Source organism: Maylandia zebra, linkage group LG13, assembly GCF_041146795.1.
Source record: "Maylandia zebra isolate NMK-2024a linkage group LG13, Mzebra_GT3a, whole genome shotgun sequence".
Lineage (NCBI taxonomy): Eukaryota > Metazoa > Chordata > Actinopteri > Cichliformes > Cichlidae > Maylandia > Maylandia zebra.
Genome location: NC_135179.1, coordinates 1,348,382 through 1,365,639, shown reverse-complemented (window position 1 = coordinate 1,365,639; position 17,258 = coordinate 1,348,382). Strand labels below are relative to the sequence as shown.

Sequence of the window (17,258 nt, the reverse complement as noted above, 5' to 3'; positions counted from 1 at the left end):
TGGGTTCCAGAGGCAGTTTATAACTTTAGTGAGGATCGGGAGATTAATCAATTACGCTGCATTAATGACGTCTGCGGTCAGGTGCTCTCATGTTCGCTCTGTTTACGTAGCTTTGTTAGCTCGGTAATTTAGACCAGCGGTCCCCAACCCCCGGGCCATGCACCTGTACCGGTCTGTGAGTTGTTTAGTACCGTGCCGCGAGTGTTGAGGTTCAGGTGTGAAATTTATGGTTTACAGGGTTTTTTTCTTCATTTTATTGTTAATATTTATTGTTTTTATCGTTACCTTGGTTTCCCTGTGTCTTTTCCCGTATGTTATGAATACATTTTATTTATTTATTTTTGGTGCCGGTACTCATTTTATTTTGTTGTATTTATCCGCGACACCTTAAAGGCCGGTCCATAAAAATATTGTCGGACATAAACCGGTCCGTGGCACACGATTAAGGCAAAACTCGGGCCACTCCTCTACTCTGAGCCCCTCCCGGATGGCCGAACTTCTCACCCTATCTCTAAGGGAGAGGCCAGCCACCCTTCGGAGGAAGCTCATTTCTGCCGCTTGTATCCGCGATCTCGTTCTTTCGGTCACTACCCACAGCTCGTGGCCATAGGTGAGGGTAGGGACGTAGATCGACCGGTAAATTGAGAGCTTCGCTTTTACACTCAGCTCCTTCTTCACCACGACGGACCGGTGCAGCGTCCGCATTACTGCAGCTGCAGCCCCAATCCGTCTGTCGATCTCCGGCTCCCTTCTCCCATCACTCGCGAACAAGACCCCGAGATACTTGAACTCCTCCACTTGGGGCAGGAACTCATCCCCGACCCGGAGTGGGCACTCCACCCTTTTCCGGCTGAGAACCATGGCCTCAGATTTGGAGGTGCTGATCCTCATTCCCGCTGCTTCACACTCGGCTGCGAACCGTTCCAGTGCGAGCTGGAGGCCCTCACCCGATGAAGCCAACAGAACCACATCATCCACAAAAAGCAGAAATGAGATTCTGAGGCCACTGAAGTGAAAGCACTCCGGTGACAAAGGCCAGCCCTGGCGGAGCCCATCACCCACCAGGAACGAGTCCGATTTATTGCCGGCAATGCGAACCAAGCTCTTGCAAGGGTTGTATAGCGATTCACGGAGAGGACAAACAATGAGTAGTTATTCTACAAGAGATAGTCCGTGACTGTGACATTTGTCAGAGATATTGCAAAACCAAGCCGAGACCTGCTGTTGGTCTACCCCTGGCTTCTGAGTATAATGAGACAGTAGCGATGAATCTACATGAGCTGGAGCCCGACGTGTGGTACCTTCACATCATCGACCACTTCACACGCTTCAGTGCCGGCAGCATCGTAAAGACAAAGAAAGCTGCAGAGATCATCAACTTCTTCATTCACACCTGGATAAGTTTTCATGGTGCCCCCAGGCAGCTCTACACGGATAACGGCGGAGAGTTCGACAACACAGAGATTCTGGACATGGCTGAAAACCTCAACATTGAGGTAAAGACAACGGCGGGGTATAGTCCCTGGAGCAACGGACTACTGGAGAGACATAACATGACACTTACAGAAATCCTCCTGAAGGGAAAAAAGGAACGAGGATGTGACTGGCACACTGCGCTAGACTGGGCCCTTATGGCCAAAACAGTATGCTTAATATACATGGTTATAGTCCACATCAACTTGTGTTTGGCCAAAACCCCAACCTTCTTTCTGTGTTGATGGATAAGCCACCTGCCTTAGAGGGCTGAACATATATCAGCATTACATGCTTCCAGGAAAGCATTTACTGAGGGAGAGTGTTCAGAGAGGATCAGGAGAGCACTACACAAGCAACTTAGGCCTAATTTTAAAACTTAGTAGCAGCCGCCATTGTTGGCAGCTTAAATTTGGCTGGGCCGCGCTATGAATTCTGGGATATGGTGGGCCATGAAGGACACACCCGACCCATCCTTCAAATTCGGGAAAATGAAGGACGCATTTGAAGGAGTCGACGAATTGGGACAGCCTTCGTCGCCTGGTAATCGGCCTTCAAATGCGGCCTCCAGAGGATGCAGCCGACGTTTTGGGACACAGTGGAAGTGAATCAGGCCTTTATGGTCAAATAGCTGCAGAGAAACCAGGCCTAAGGAAAAGCAACAAGCAGAACAGATTTGTTTGGGCCAAGAAACACAAGGAACGGACATTAGACCAGTGGACATCTGTGCTTTGGTCTGACGAGTCCAAGTCTGAGATCTTTGGTTCCACCTGCTCGGTCTTTGTGTGACACAGAAAACTTTAACAATGGTCTCTACATGTACGGTTCCCACCGTGAAGCATGGAGGAGGAGGTTTGATGGTGTGGGCGGGCTTTGCTGGTGACACTGTTGGGGATTTAGTTAAAACTGAAGACAGACCTGACCAGCATGGCTACCACAGCATCCTGCATCCCAATGCTCCAAACGTGACTTGGAAAAAATGCACCACTTCTATTTTATTGGTGACTATGTGATGTCATTTGAACACAGTGCTAATTACGAAAAAAAAGTATCTTTTCTTATTTAACACAACTTTCTAAATCACACATTTCTTGTATGACAAGAATAGCATTTAAAGTGTTTCAACATATTTATCTGTTTTGTTACGTTTGGCCGGAGGTGCTGTGATGTGTGCCTCTTGCAACAGAGGGCGCTGCAGCATCCCCAGCACCCATATTTCCCATGGCCTTGCAAAGGTGTCATGGGAGACAGTAAACTTTCTGACATGTATCGATGTACCATCCTGGAGGAGTTGGACTACCTGTGAAACCTCTGTAGAGTATGGCTTTATGCAGCTAGTGGTGACCTGACCATTGCCAAGTAAAATCAGTGGAAAAAAACAAACCGTCAGAAAAGATGAGGAGGAAAAAACTGTCAGTGGCCTTCCTGTTTGGGGGTTGTGTCATTGTTGCCCCTCCACTGTAACTGATGTTAATGTCATTAACATCAAAACACCTGAAACTGATTAACAACGTCCAGTTACTTACTAGCTAAAGTCTCAAGTTTAATATGTCAGATCTTTACAAGATCTTTTGTCGTATGTCTCTCTGCTTTGCTTTTGCAGTATGATGTGGTTCTTTTTTTTTTTTTTTTTTGGCCTGTCCCGTTTGGCTCTTTTGCATCAGAATTGTTGTCTAAAGGCAAAGAAAGATGCCCAACGGATTTACTTTACCAAATTGACCATCCCAGCCTTGCCGTAATGGTCCATTTGATTCACCTTTTATTGTTTATTTTATTTTCACTTACTGAATACGGGACAGACTTGACTGGGGGAAAGAAGGGGAGAAAGAAAGAGGGAAAGAGAAACAGCTGAGAAGAGGGACGGGGGAGAAGGGCAAAAGACAAAAACCAACAGAACGGGCAGAGAAAAAAAAAAGCATATATCAATCACCTGGATCACCTGCTGAGAAAGAAAAAAGAAAACAAGCAGAAGAGAACAAGAGTAATAGAATAAACAACATCACGATGATATATGGGAATATGACAGTAAATACTAAATGTTAAACATTATTGTGCAGCACATAAGATCAACAGAACACAGTGTGCTTTGAGGTAGGAGCCAAAAAGGGTGTAGTTTGTGGGTGTGATCACCCGTGTGTACACCTGTGAGCATGGACGCGCTTGTTTTTTGTTTTTTTAAAAGGTTCCTTCATGTAATGATCTGCTAGAGGGTGTGGGGGGGCCACAGCCCCGTCCTCCAGGGTATGAAGCAGGTATGGAGGAGATCAAAACTCCAGACATCCAGAGGCCCCCAGAACACAAGAGACCAAGGAAGACCAACAGAGGGGCAGCTGCGCCACTGTCCCGGAAAGAGCTGAGGAGAGTCCCAGATGAGGGTTCACTCAGCAGCCGCGGAGCAGAAGCCAGGGGGGGTTGCAGTGACGCGCCCGTGAGCTCCGCCGGCAGCCAGCTGCGCCTGAGTGACCGAGCCCCAGGCCGAGAGGCCGGGGGCACCCCACCTCCGAAGTGGCCCGAGCAAGCCCCAGGCTCCAGGCCCCGATAAGCGGCCGCCAAGGAGTGAGCCGGTGTGTACCTGGACGCCCATCCCCGGACACAAAGAACCACCAACGCACCGATGTCTGAGGGGGTCCGCCACTGGCAGGGGAAGTGGTGGTGGGTGGAGATAGGCCTCCAAACCTTGGAGGGCCTGAGATGTCCCCAGAGAGGTGGCGTCTGACACCCAACCTGACATATAGACACAAACATCCATTCCCACCCTCATGCTCTCATATGCACTTACTCCACACTCAACCAACGTGGAGACAGACATAAAGAGACGCTGTACACACGATCACACTCCCCAAGCGTACTCTACAAACCGGGTCTAGGTGCCCTTGCCCCTGGAGGGGGGAACTGCACCCAGATGTGGTTCTTAATCTTTTGCTCCGTGAAAACATCATTATTGAGCTCTTCAGCCAAATACTGAGCCTCTGAAAATAATTTGAATAGAATCGTCAGTAATCCCTGCACAACAGTTTTGTTAAAGCTGTTGAATAAAAGCTGAAAATCTGCATGACTTAATATTACAATCTAACAAATCAATTACTTTGCGTGTGTGTGTGTGTGTGTGTGTGTGTGTGTGTGTGTGTGTGTGTGTGTGTGTGTGTGTGTGTGTGTGTGTGTGTTTGAGGGTACAGATGGGGCCCATTTTGAATATTTTTCATTACTTCTGTTTGTTATCAAGATTCTAAAATGTGCACTTCAACTGGTGGCAGCTCTGGTCTTTACTCAAACCTTACGTTATTTATTTCTATTTATTGACTTTTTTGTCAAGTACTGATGGATACTTTTGTTGTGAGAAGACATTTTTTCATTGAAACTGTGCAAATCTGGAAAATACCACCCTATTTCAACTGAAATAAAGAGTTGTTTTTGTGGTTGCAATGCTGCTGCAGGGATAAAGACACGTACTAGAGATGCACAAATTAAGCTCACTAATTTATTCAAAACAGATTAAAAGGATGCTTAAGCATTAACGTGTTTGCAGGGACAGTCTGGCGGCACTACATGACCTTCATATACTTGCTACTTAATGCAGAAAGGTGTAGGAAGGATGGCTCCGCCCTAGAAGGCTGAGGTGTAAATGAGCCCAACCATTTCACCTAAGAGTAATTAACAAAGACGTGGAAGACAGAGAGAAACAAAACCTCTCCACAGTTCTGCCAAACCATAACAGTATAATGTGGGGAGGCTAAGTGATATCCAGGGTGGGTGGGGGAGATGGGTGAAGAGAAACTGAATCTTTTTGGTTCTAGTTATTGAAAGTGAGCTGTCGTGGCTTACTCCTTCAACTCAACCAGGGCCATAAGTTTCCCAGTCCCCAAAAAACCTCCTCAAGCTCTTTCTCCTGTAAGATGTCTGGAAATGAATAAGAAAAGGAAATGAAATACACCTACAGACCAGCAGAATGAGCCAAACTGTGATGTTTACCCAACATGAGCAGCAATGTTACCCTCGCTACAGTAGAGTGTGTTACTTGGGTATGACTTATCGGTCTATTATTTGACTTATCTACGTGTTTTGCTTAAGGAAAATAAAATAGAATAAACATAGACAGGACGACTATGGGGATGTACAGAGCTTCTGTCATTTTGTATTCTAATAAGTGGAGGAAAGCACTGTGCAACATGCAAGCAGGTACAAAACAGAGGAGTTCTGCTTCCTGTGAAGGCAAATTGGTGTTATCCTCATCAACCAGTGAACTCTAATGCCATACGTACGGAGACATTGGAAGACACCACTCGCACACACTCTGCAATCGGTCAGCTTCATTACTCATTACAGTGTGTGGCTGTAGGGGGATGAGGCCAGTCAGCAACATGTCTGACTTTCCGAAGTTTCACAAATGGATCCCAAGCAAGCACGTACCAAACACGAGCTTCGGTATTCTAATGTGCATTTATTACACGTTTTAAATAAATAAATCATCCGTAAAATTATTTTACACATCCTCAAATAAAAATATATTTATATATGTATAAAAACAGACATTCAGCGAGCAACGAGAAGACAAAGGGTTAGGGGATGTGTCCGTGGATTACACTTACACTTCAATGCATTTTGTACACATCGAGACAAAACAGTCAGAACACAAGCCTGTGAATATCAAGTATAGCTGCCATGTTGTTCCATTCAATGCTAGTGAATGTCTGTTTGGTTGAACTGTGTGAGCGAGATAATGAGCAATCCCAGTCAGGACGCAGCGCCCAGCAAAAAGTGTGGACTGCAGTGTTACCAACAAATAATTCTGATTATAGTCCTTGTTGCCTCCTGTACACTACGAGACAGTTTGTGTGTCTGAATATAGCGTTCCCTGGCAGTGAGGTCAATCAGGGTCCTTCAAGTCTCCTTGAGCAGCAGGCAAGAGTCCAAGAAGTGACTCCACTGATAAAAACAACGAACAATAATCAACACAGGGCACTCTACTAAAACGATATCCTCAAAAAGTCAAACACTGAGTCATGAGGATTAAAAACAAACTTTTCTTTTCCTTTACTTTTTTACACAAGTCAGTACTAAAAATCCGGAGTACAAAAATATATGTTTTTTGTCTTTGTGTGGCTTTTTTTACTTTACAAAAAATAAACTACTCATCAAGGTATCATATTTATCAGTATAAAACTGTCTCCAGAGGTTTTTGGGGAGAGAAGAGAAATCCAGTCAGGTTCTCCTTTTTCTCTGACTTTTCCGTTTTATTCTCTGACGGGTATCACGTACGCTTAGTCCTTTGACTGAAAGGGTAGTGGATGAAGTCAAAAGGCCGGTGGTGGCTCGGATGGGTGGGCTGGTGCCCCTTTGGCAGCCTCTTCATGAAGTGGACTTCACGTTGGTGCTGGCGTGTCCGTGAGCCCTTCCGTGGACGCCCCCGCCGAGTGAAAGCCATGTACCAGCCCTCATAACGGACGTTCTTCAGCGCCGTGTAGTTGTTCTCCAGAACGATTTCGGTGAAGATACAGTCACGGCCTTGTCCGTTTTTCTGCAAAATCACAAATGACAGAAAAAAGAGGATATTCACAAAAGATGTTAAAGATTTGCAGAATGAAAACCTTCCCCTCAAATGTGCAGCGTATGCTACAGTCATTACAAATCAAACAGAGGAAGATCACTATTCTCCCCCTTCAACAGACCTCCAGCAACCCTTGTGGGTCAGTTGCAGCAGCGCACACCTTCCTGTCATAAAGCCTTAATCAGACCCTAAGTGTCACTTTCATTCCAGGTTTGACTTCCTGTTGCATTTGTGGTTAAATTTAACAGCTCTGGTCAGCCAGAATAACAATCAGTAGATGCTTAAACACACATCACCCCCAGGTCTGCAGAGTTCAGTGAATCCCATTGAATTTAAGTTCCAGGTTACATCAGGTCTTTACGACAATAAAAGGCAGGCTATGAAAGATGGGTGACGTATGGATGAACGTGTGATGTCCAGTTGGTAACATCATAAAGTAAAAAAAGATGAGACAAAGTGTACAGTGTAGTTCTCTGAAACTGCACTAGCACGCAGTCCTGGCCTACTGTACAGAGTGTGTTAAAAATAGTCCTGGCACACTCCTGTACACACACTGAAAACACACACTTTCTGTCAATTCTTCAACACAAGCACACACACGCATATGCACGCACACATATACTGCGGGTGAGGTAGGTGGTGACTGGGCCGGTAGCTTGGGGCAGATGGTGTTCAAGGTAGGGTGCTGGGTGGGTGGAGCGTGTGTGTGTGTGGTAGGGTTACAGAAAGGCTGGCAGCTCTGTTTATTAGCCATCACAGTGAGAGAGGTCAGGCAGTCACCCACTAAGACACATCTCACATGACAATGTTAAATGCAGTATTGTGGAAGAGTCTTGAGCCAGCCCGCATTTCTTTATTTCTAACCCTTCCAAAGAGCCAGACTTTTGTAACTTTTAAAAGTGGTCCTTAGTAATAACTCTATGGGCTTTCCGAAGGTCTTCTTCAGTCATTTTCAGTCTGTCTGTTAGGCCACCTAACACTGACCTATGAATAATACGAGCATAAAAAAGGCTAAACCAGCGTTGTATCTACAAATAACGGCCAGCTTCAAAAAGAACCAGTTTTTCAGTTGTATCTTTAAGCATGTTGTTACTAGCAACCATTTACAAAAACACATAGTTTGTTTCCATGTCTTTTGTTGAATCTAAATGCCAAAGATAACAATTTAAGAACCATAAAGTAATAGTTGTGCACCAACAAGATGATTCCCAAAGAGCTATTAAGTGAAATGTTGGCATATCTCAGCATGGTGTGAAGAAATAGTTGAAGAAACTGGACAAGTGGAGGATAAAAGAAGAAGTGGCACATGTAAAAATATCTGCAAAACATGAGCAGATGAACGCCATGTCCTTCAGAATCAGGAAAAAAAAGAACCCAGATGTTCCTGTCTACTATACCGGCCACTGGGTTATGCGTATATGCCCTGTGTGCTAGCGTCTTGCATCCTGTGGTTGTGTGCTGGATTGTCTCCGGGGTATCTGCACAGCCTGCTCCTGGGCTCTTGTCTGGTGAGTTAGGGTCCAGCGTCTATAGATCTTGTGCTTACAGTTCGTTCTTGTGCTGTTTTGATTCGTGCCTCTGTGCTGTCTTTCAGTCCAGCTTTCTTCAGCCATTAGTAGCATGTTTCGGTATCAGCCAGTAGTACGTGCCGTGCAGGGGCTCGTCCTTCTATGATGGTTCCTGTTCTTGCTTCTCTTCTTTCTCTGGTTTTTGCTGCCTGACATATTCACTAAGCACACGATCAGTTGTGGCCATCTTCCTGGTGTACTCATTGGTCTTTGTTGTTTTATCCTAGTGGTTTTGACACTCACTAGTCCTCGACCTCCTTCCTTCCACTTAATGTACAGCCTCAGGGTGATGGACTTGGGGAGAAACCCTCCTTGCATGGTAAGGAGCTTTCTTGTCTTAATGTCACAGGGTGCTATCGCTTCCTCTGACCAGCTTATTATTCCAGCAAAGTATCTGATGACCATCAGGGCATTGGTGCTGATTGCCCGGTTGTTGCTTTTCCAATTCAGCTGACTCCTCAAGACAGAGCAGAGAAGACCAGTCGCTGCACCACCGAGATTTACTACAAGAAAGCCTTTGATTCAATCCCTGACACGGGGATCCTGGAATGGCTTGAACTGTACAAGACCAACAGGGCCCTAAGAACCTTCATCAGGAATTCAATGTGGTGAACAACACTACAGGCCAAGTTCAAGACAATTGCACAGGTCACCATCAAGTGCAGGATTTACAAAGGAGGAGCCCTGTCCCCACTGCTGTTCTGCATAGGCCTGTTCTGCCTCAGTGAGATCATTATGGATACTGACTATGGAATGGTGCAATCGTTAGCTGCCTTCTCTACATGAATGACATCAAGCTGTATGGATCAAACTAGGATCTACAGCAACAACATCGGAATGTCATTCGGATCGGAGAACAACAAGGAGAGGGAAGGTAATCAGAACTGAGTGGATTGCACTACCAGAAAGCATACACTGAGGACAGCTACAAGTAGCTGGGAATCCCACGGGGAAATGGAAACCATGAAGAGGAAAGCCACAACCACCAAAAACCTGCAGAGAGTCAGGCAAGTCCTGAGGAGTCAGCTGAATGGGAAGAAAACAATCTGGGCAATCAACACTGACTGCTGGTCATCAGATACCCTGCTGGGGTAATAAACTGGCCAAAGCAGGACAAAGAAGTTACTGACACCTCCCAAGACCCCAGAAAGAAGAGGAGTTAGAGGAGGAACCATCATGGAAGGACAGGCCCCTACACGGCATGTACCACCGCCAGATCTGTGTTCTAATCAGTCTACTAAAAACTCACTTTAATACATTTAGTTCAGTTTTAAAGTTTTGAAATCACTTCAGTCTCAACTTCACACCAGCTGGTGCAGGTGCAGCAGGAGGGGAGGAGTCAGAGAGAAACTCAGTTCGTAGAAGAGAACCTGCCCGCGAGCAGGTTACGTCGCAGCGTCTGTTACCCTGGTAAGTGACTCAGGGTTAAAGTTAACTCTCGTTCTGGAACTGAGAACCCAGAATTCCCCTCATCTCGGGTCGTTAGCTAAACCTGTTTCCTGGAATAGGACCAAAATGCTTTTGATACCCATCAGCAAGCTTCTAACATAATTCTGGTTGGATATTTGACCACTTTTCTTATCTGGCTGGTTTACTGGTATGAACCTGACTTTTAAGTATAGTCCACATGCCCATGTATAGCCCATGTTAATGTCAGCCTAGTTTATTTATTCCAAAACCAGTTTTTATGTGTGTTTGGGATCATTGTCCTGTTGGAACACCCAGCTGTGTCTGAGTTTCCAACATCTGTCGATATGATGTAAAGTTAAAGAATTAGGAGGTAATCCTCTTTCTCCTTTATTTCACCCATTTTGTGCCACGTACCAGTATCACTGGCAGTAAAACAGCCCCAGTGAATCCTGCTTCAAGCTAAGCTTGAAGGTGTTGTCACAGTCTCCGTCCATGGCAATGTAAAGCTGGTTTCATTATGGGCGGTGATGCTGGCATTGCAGCAGCTTTCACTTATGGCAGGCTTGAGTCCTGGTTGTTCCTGAATATCCTGGGCAAATTCTTTTCTATCTGAGGACAAAAGTTTGGGTTTCTCCTGGGACTTCCAGAAAGATGACACATCTAAATCACTAATTACATATAACTGCTTGAACAGATGATCATGGAATCTGCAACTGTTTAGAAATGGCTCCAAGAGACCCTCCCACTTTGTGCAAATCTTCACTGAGCTCCTTAGACACATTGTTACAAGCGTTGCTCTCAAGCAAGTTATTTTTATGTTGCAAAGAGAAACTACCAGCTGTAGTCAGTCCTGATCACTAATGTGATTTTAAAAGGCCTGGGCCTTGTCAAATTAAAAGACATAAGTGAGTGTGCATCTATATTTGAGTCCATACGATTACTTTTGGCCATGTGTGGATTGGAGAAAATCCCAAATAAATTCAAACCCAATTCTTGTTTTTTAAAATGATTGAAGGTGTGTTCTGTACATTCATTCCACTTTGGAAAATCAACAGTTCAAAGAAACTGTTAAAAGCAAATTTACCATAACATTTATAATAATTGTGTGTACACTTCTGGCCACACAGCGTATGTTTTGTCAAAACTGTGGGAGTGTATTCAGTCTGGACTATTTTCAGCTGTTGATGCCAGTGTCATTATAACTCTGTATTGACAATAAATTACCTGTAAAAATGCAATAATGATAGTTTAACATTAATGTATATATTTAGATAATTCATTGTCTATGAAAAAAGCCTTTTGTAAAGCTTGGACATCTTATTTACTTTAAAATAAGTTTAGTCAGGATCACATAAAGTCAGCTTCAGTTATCAATGAGTCCATGAATTTCTTTTAACCACATATTCATAGTTGTCCCACAGATTTATCTTTCTGTACAGCAACTTTAAAAAACTCCTCGTATTGATATCGACACGTCTCTGTGATTAAGCTTTCTGAGTAAACGTCGATAATTACTTTCCCACTATTACTAGACTTGATAAAGTGTTTGGTTCTGTGCTCGTCCTGTTGCATTAAATAATGTTGACCACTGTTTGATCAAAACTCAGATTATTAAACTTTTCCCTAAACCAGCCAACCAGTGGAACCAGCTCCCAGTTTGGACTGGGTTGACATCCCTACTTTTAAGAGTACACTTAAAGGTTTTCCTTTTGATGAAGCTCGCAGTCGGGGCTGGATGAGGTGATGCTGCAATGGGACTTGGCTGCTGGGGCTTCCCATGATGCAGTGTTTCTTTTTCACTCTTCATGTGTTTGGACACCACTACTGTATGTAATCATTAGTAATTAATTTTAAACCATGGGTCTCTTTCCCCTCACCCCCACAGGCAGCCTCGTTCTGCCTGTTTCTCTTTGTTACAGGAAACTTTCCTTCCTGCTTGCTCATGGGGTTGTTAGGGTTGTCTCTCTAATATTGTGGGATCTTTACTGTATAATATATGAATGTGAAATGAAATGGGATTGCACTGAACTTAATAAAATAATGTTATAGATTAGCTTGATTGATAGAATTAATCAATTAGTATTATTATTTTTTCTAATGCGCCATTAATTTTATGATTTTTTTTTTTGACCAGGATAATAGTCACTCTGACATTTAGTGTGAGGAAGAAGCTGTTTCCAGGTTTAGTCTTTGTTTTGCTTTTAATGCGATTTATTCACAGAAAAAAATAATGAAATAAAACGAGTAAATCAAAAATGACTGTTGCTGATGTCATTGATTAAAAGCATCACTAATATGGAATAATTTTCTTTAATGTGACAAACAAATGACTTGTTCTCTGACATGCTAGGCCATTTGGACCCTGGATACATGACCCTTTCAGTCATATGGTCAAAGTCTGATTCTTTTATATCAAAGAAATCTATTTTATTTCTCTGATCTCTGCAAATTTCTCTTGAGGTCTGCTTAAAGCAGTGGATGGAGCAGTATTTTCTTGAGCTGTACTGCTCCATCCATTATCATTTAGAATCAGCTAGTGAGTCGTTGGAGCATGAGCTGGCTGAAATCAGCTTTGAGCCTCACCTTGCCAATGAGCTTCCCTCTCTTGTTCATGCAGATGTATAGGTCAGTCTCAGCTCCCCTGATGCGCACTCGACTTCCAAAAGTATCTGTTTCCACAATGAGTTTAGCTACAGAGATCAGACAAAAGAGTTCAGTCAGCAACTACAACACAGAGATGGTTTCTGTGCCTTTTGTTAGACATTTTGCGTAAACATTAAATTCTGAATAAATGACTTTGCAGACTATGCAACCAGAAAAAATGAATCAAAAACACACACAAAAACGCTTGCATGTATTTCCAAGCATACACACTCTCATTCACAGGGAAGCCTATGGGACCATTCCTGGGGATTCATGCAAGTTGGAATTTTTGCAAAATGATAAAACCACGTGTCTCCTGAGCCTTTGAAACCTAAAGAGGCGATCCTGGCAGTCTCATTAAGACTCCCTTTTCAAATAATTCAGCACTGACCTCATGCATAGAGCGCCACATTTATCTCTATATCCTGAAAAGTACTGAAAGACATAGGAAATACAGGATTTTCATGTTTATGTTACTTTTTTACCCAAATACAAAAAATATTAGTAAATTCTCCTGTTGAAATAGTGCACCGTATTTCTATATCTCCTGGGTTTGCAGTGCATTCCTCTGACATTCACACACATATTATTTCAGAGCACCTTAAGACAACAGCAGATTGTCTATAACATTAAATAAACAATGTTTCAACAGTCACATTGTTTTAAATAGATTAACTATTGAGAAGCAGCAGTTACAGCTGAGCTGAACGATGGGCAGAGAGAATGTAGAAAGCACACAGACTTCCCCTTTCTCACTTTCTCTTTCATTCAAAAATGTACTTCAGGTGATCCTAGTTCGGACACACACACACACACATTCTGCAGCAGCAACATTTTAGACTCCTGTACAGACAGTAGTAAGAAGGACACTAAACACTATTGATGCTTAAAGAATAAGTAGATTAGCTCCATGGAAGACTCGAAATAAAACAAAGAGTGTAAAGCTCGATGAGGCCCATTAGATTCTGAGGCAGGACAGAGAAGGGTTAAAGGTGGGGGCTGACATGGGAGCAAGAACTATGCAGGAAATGTTCAGGAGGCATAAGTAGGATGGCTTCTAATAGCTCTTCCAGATCTGCATGATCTCTAGAGGATCGCCTCCAGCACCATCCACAGCCAACTGGACAATTTTTCTAGGCCTCTTCCCCTCGAATAGTACAGACTGAATTCAGATAGAGTGCAAAGAGGCTACAAGTAAGTAACTCAATACTAAGTAAATAATACTTAGTATTGAGTAAAAAAAGAAGATAATGTTGATATCGTTGCCTTTCTTGGGAAATTTAAGCATCTTCAGACAAGACAGAAACACACGGCTCCGGGATTAATGATTGAAACGAACTGACACATTTATAATGCACGTAATGTACTTGACGATGTTTAAAGGATCTTACTCTTTTAAAATAATTTCAGACATTTAAATACAAAAGGTGATTTTGCAACTATGTTAATGTTCTCTCTTAATTTCCATATAGTACAGTGGCCCACCTTTCACTGTTAACATGGTTGAATTACAGTGAGAAACAAAACCAAACAAACAATTGTGAAATATGTCAAATACTTCGGAAGCTTAAAAAAGAATGAACCAGGTTTCATTTGTAAGACTATAGTTTGATAAGCACAAATTATGGTAATGTTTAAAAGTAACTGAAATCTACCTAAATGAACGCAGATAAATCAGGTTCCGCGGCCTCTGCGCTGTGTGAAAGCGATTTTAGAGAGTTGTCGGTGCAGTTATTACAGCAGGAGTTACTGGATTTCTCTTACCGTGCGCATCTCCATCCTCGGCCATGGCGTTGATCTTCTTGTTGGGCAGGACCTGTACATGTTTGCCGCTGGTCCGGCTGTAAAGCTGGTAGATCCGGATCAACCTGCGGCTCGTGCGGTCCGTCACTTTGCTCTGTTCGCTTACATGCTGCGTGAAATTAGGCGGGGACTGATTGGTTACCTGTCAGAAATTAGACGGCATTACTTACTTATTTATTTAAAATTTACAAGGTCGGTCGCGCGGCTTCGGGTCGTTGACGGGACTGAAGCGCAGAGAGAAAACGCGTCCGTTTGTTTTTCTCACTTCTTTCTTTCTTTCTTTGGGTTTTTTGTTTGTTTGTGTTTTGGGGTGGTGGTGGGGGGTAACTGTAACAAGTTCCAGAAGAGCGGCTGCCAGATGAAATTAACAGGTTCCAAAAAGACGCACGGTGTGATAACAGGTTGTGCATACAGGAGAATGCGCGCCGCAATGCCCAGAAGAAGAAGAAAAAAAGACGTCGTATGATTGAAATAAAAGCTCCACTACTCATTCATCATGGTGTGAAATATTATGAAACTACTTTAACTTCGTTCTTAATGTGTGTTTTTCTTTCACTGCACTCTCTCTCCGTCGCGTTCCGCTGTGATGGAATGAGTGGAAGTAACGGAAACGTTGGATCTTTCAACCCCCAATCTGTGCCCGAGCATCTTGTGCCAGGGCCAATATGTTCATCAGCAACCTGTCAGCAGGCCGCGCGCCGTGGGAGCCATTCGATACTGCCGTATTACAACATGTTATGTTACCTTTCCCCCTCTCTTTATGATTGCTGCGCATCGCTCGCTTGGACTGACGGTTTTTAACCTAATTCTTATTTTTGCAACTAAAATAATTTGCAGTATTTTAAAGACAAATTGTAGTAATGACATACCTGCGCGTAGTAGAACAATGCAAATAAGTGCAGGAACCTGCAAAAGAAAGAATACCGTGCATTCAGTGACTTAATACGGGGCTGCGTGGAAAAACATTAATAGTGCGTAAAGAGTCGAGGTTAAGCAGGACAGCACTCACACACAGCTGAACCTGGATGGGATGGGTCGCATGTTGGATGAAGTCAATTTTTACTAGGATCCGTTAATAAGAGCACACAATCTACAAAATAAGCAACCAAGTCCAAAGATTTCAAAGGGATCCAGAAAACGGTCAGATGCGCTGACAGACAGGTTTAAAAAAGCACAAGGGACACATTCTTCATTACATCTGTGACCTTCGCCGACAAAATCTTGCTCAGTTGAAACGGCAGTTAGTGCTCATAATGTGTCACTAAGGTATAGCTGCCCGCGTCTGTCACAGAGCTACCCAAAGTGCACTTGGAGAAGAAAAGCTCTGCGATGAAGTTTCTTTCTTGTTTCTACGTACAGCCCGTCACTATATTCCTCCTGCTTTATAAATCCTCGTGGGTCCTCTACGGCCTTCAGGTGTGTTTGCAGAGTGAGCTTACTCGGTGTTGTTGCACTGGCTCGATGCTGCAGCTCCGCTCGGCTATGGCTGGACTACAGACAGGACTCTCCTCTCTCTGCTCTCATCCCGCAAAGCTCCCGTGTCAAGCCTCTCGCTCAGTGCTCACACACCCCCGGTAAAAATGGCAGACTGAGAACAAGCCCCCTTTTTCTACAGAACAAAAGCGACCCCCCACACCCCCAGCCCCACTCTTTCCTCCCTTGCCTTGATGCGAAACATCTCTTTACCTGAGTAGCGCTCCGGACTTTGTTGAGGAACAAAGAGGCGAGGAGGAGCCCTGGCTGCCCTAGGGACTGCATGAAAAATTAAAACCACCAAACAAATACAGTAAATTACAATAAGGCATCAGGGTGATGAACACTTTTCTGCGGGCTTTACCTGTTTGTCACAAAGGCGATTTGATGACCCCGCAGACGCTCGCGTTGATCAGTTCTGGGATGCAAACATTGAACAAACAAACCAAAACAAAAACACCCAAATACAAATACAAACAATTAAAAAAGAAAACAAAATCTGATAAAGACCACAGCCTCTCTTTCCTGCAACATTTAACTAGACTGCAGTGACTATCTGGCTTTTAAAGCCTTAATCTCATGGCAGAGGGAGACATTGGTTCATTAAGGCAAAGCAGACAGCAGCATGTGACCTTCGCACCTCACAGCCTCCCGAGTTATATTTAAGAAAGCCCTTAAAGACTTAAAATGGCCAGTGAGAACTTTATATTGCTTTGATGTGTGAGGCGGTTGGATGAGGAGGTGCGGGTTAATTAGATCAGGTGGAGTCATTCCTCTTTTTTTTAGATTATAAGTAATGTCCAGGTTTGCTCTGATGAGTTTTTGTTAAGAACACCCTTAAACCTCATTAGACCAAAGCCCCCCAGCCACTGAAAGAAGATGGTTTCAGTGAAGCATGTCATACAGACTGAAGCCACCAGTGGGTGCTGCAGCAGAAATTATTAGGTGTAGGAAAACACTGGTTGCCCCCAGTGTTCGTAGTGACAGTATACTGAATGACAGTTTAAAAAGAGAGTGACATTTCATCTATTATCTGCTCTACTGACAGGCTTCATGTTGGCACATAGTTTGTTTTTCTGTTTCCTCCCCTCCCTCTCATTAGCCTCCTCTGCTCCGTGGATGTGCGCACATGTGGATATACATCTGTGTGCAGCGACAAGTTAAACATGTAACCTCAGTTGAAACATTACATGGGTCAGTGTGTGAGGTAATGTGTGTATTGTGGCTGAAAACTGTAATAAAACTTTTTGCATGTGTCCTTATGTGTATTTGTGTCAGTATTTGTGTTAGATGAGTGGCAGGTAGCTGCTATTCTGTGTCCTGGCTCAGGGTCCTGTTGCCCT

At 43.7% G+C, this 17,258-nt stretch overlaps 1 protein-coding gene across 1 annotated transcript; it reads right to left on the bottom strand.

Annotated features, from left to right (window-relative positions):
* Positions 1-5,899: 5,899 nt before the first annotated feature.
* fgf8a (fibroblast growth factor 8a) lies at positions 5,900-16,093 on the bottom strand. The gene is made up of 5 exons (XM_004573797.2): positions 15,452-16,093; positions 15,312-15,348; positions 14,404-14,584; positions 12,580-12,686; positions 5,900-6,988 (listed from the first exon to the last, which is right to left on the bottom strand). The coding sequence occupies exons 1-5, from the start codon at positions 15,481-15,483 to the stop codon at positions 6,722-6,724; spliced, it is 624 nt and encodes a 207-aa protein (XP_004573854.1). The 5' UTR covers positions 15,484-16,093; the 3' UTR covers positions 5,900-6,721.
* Positions 16,094-17,258: the final 1,165 nt, after the last annotated feature.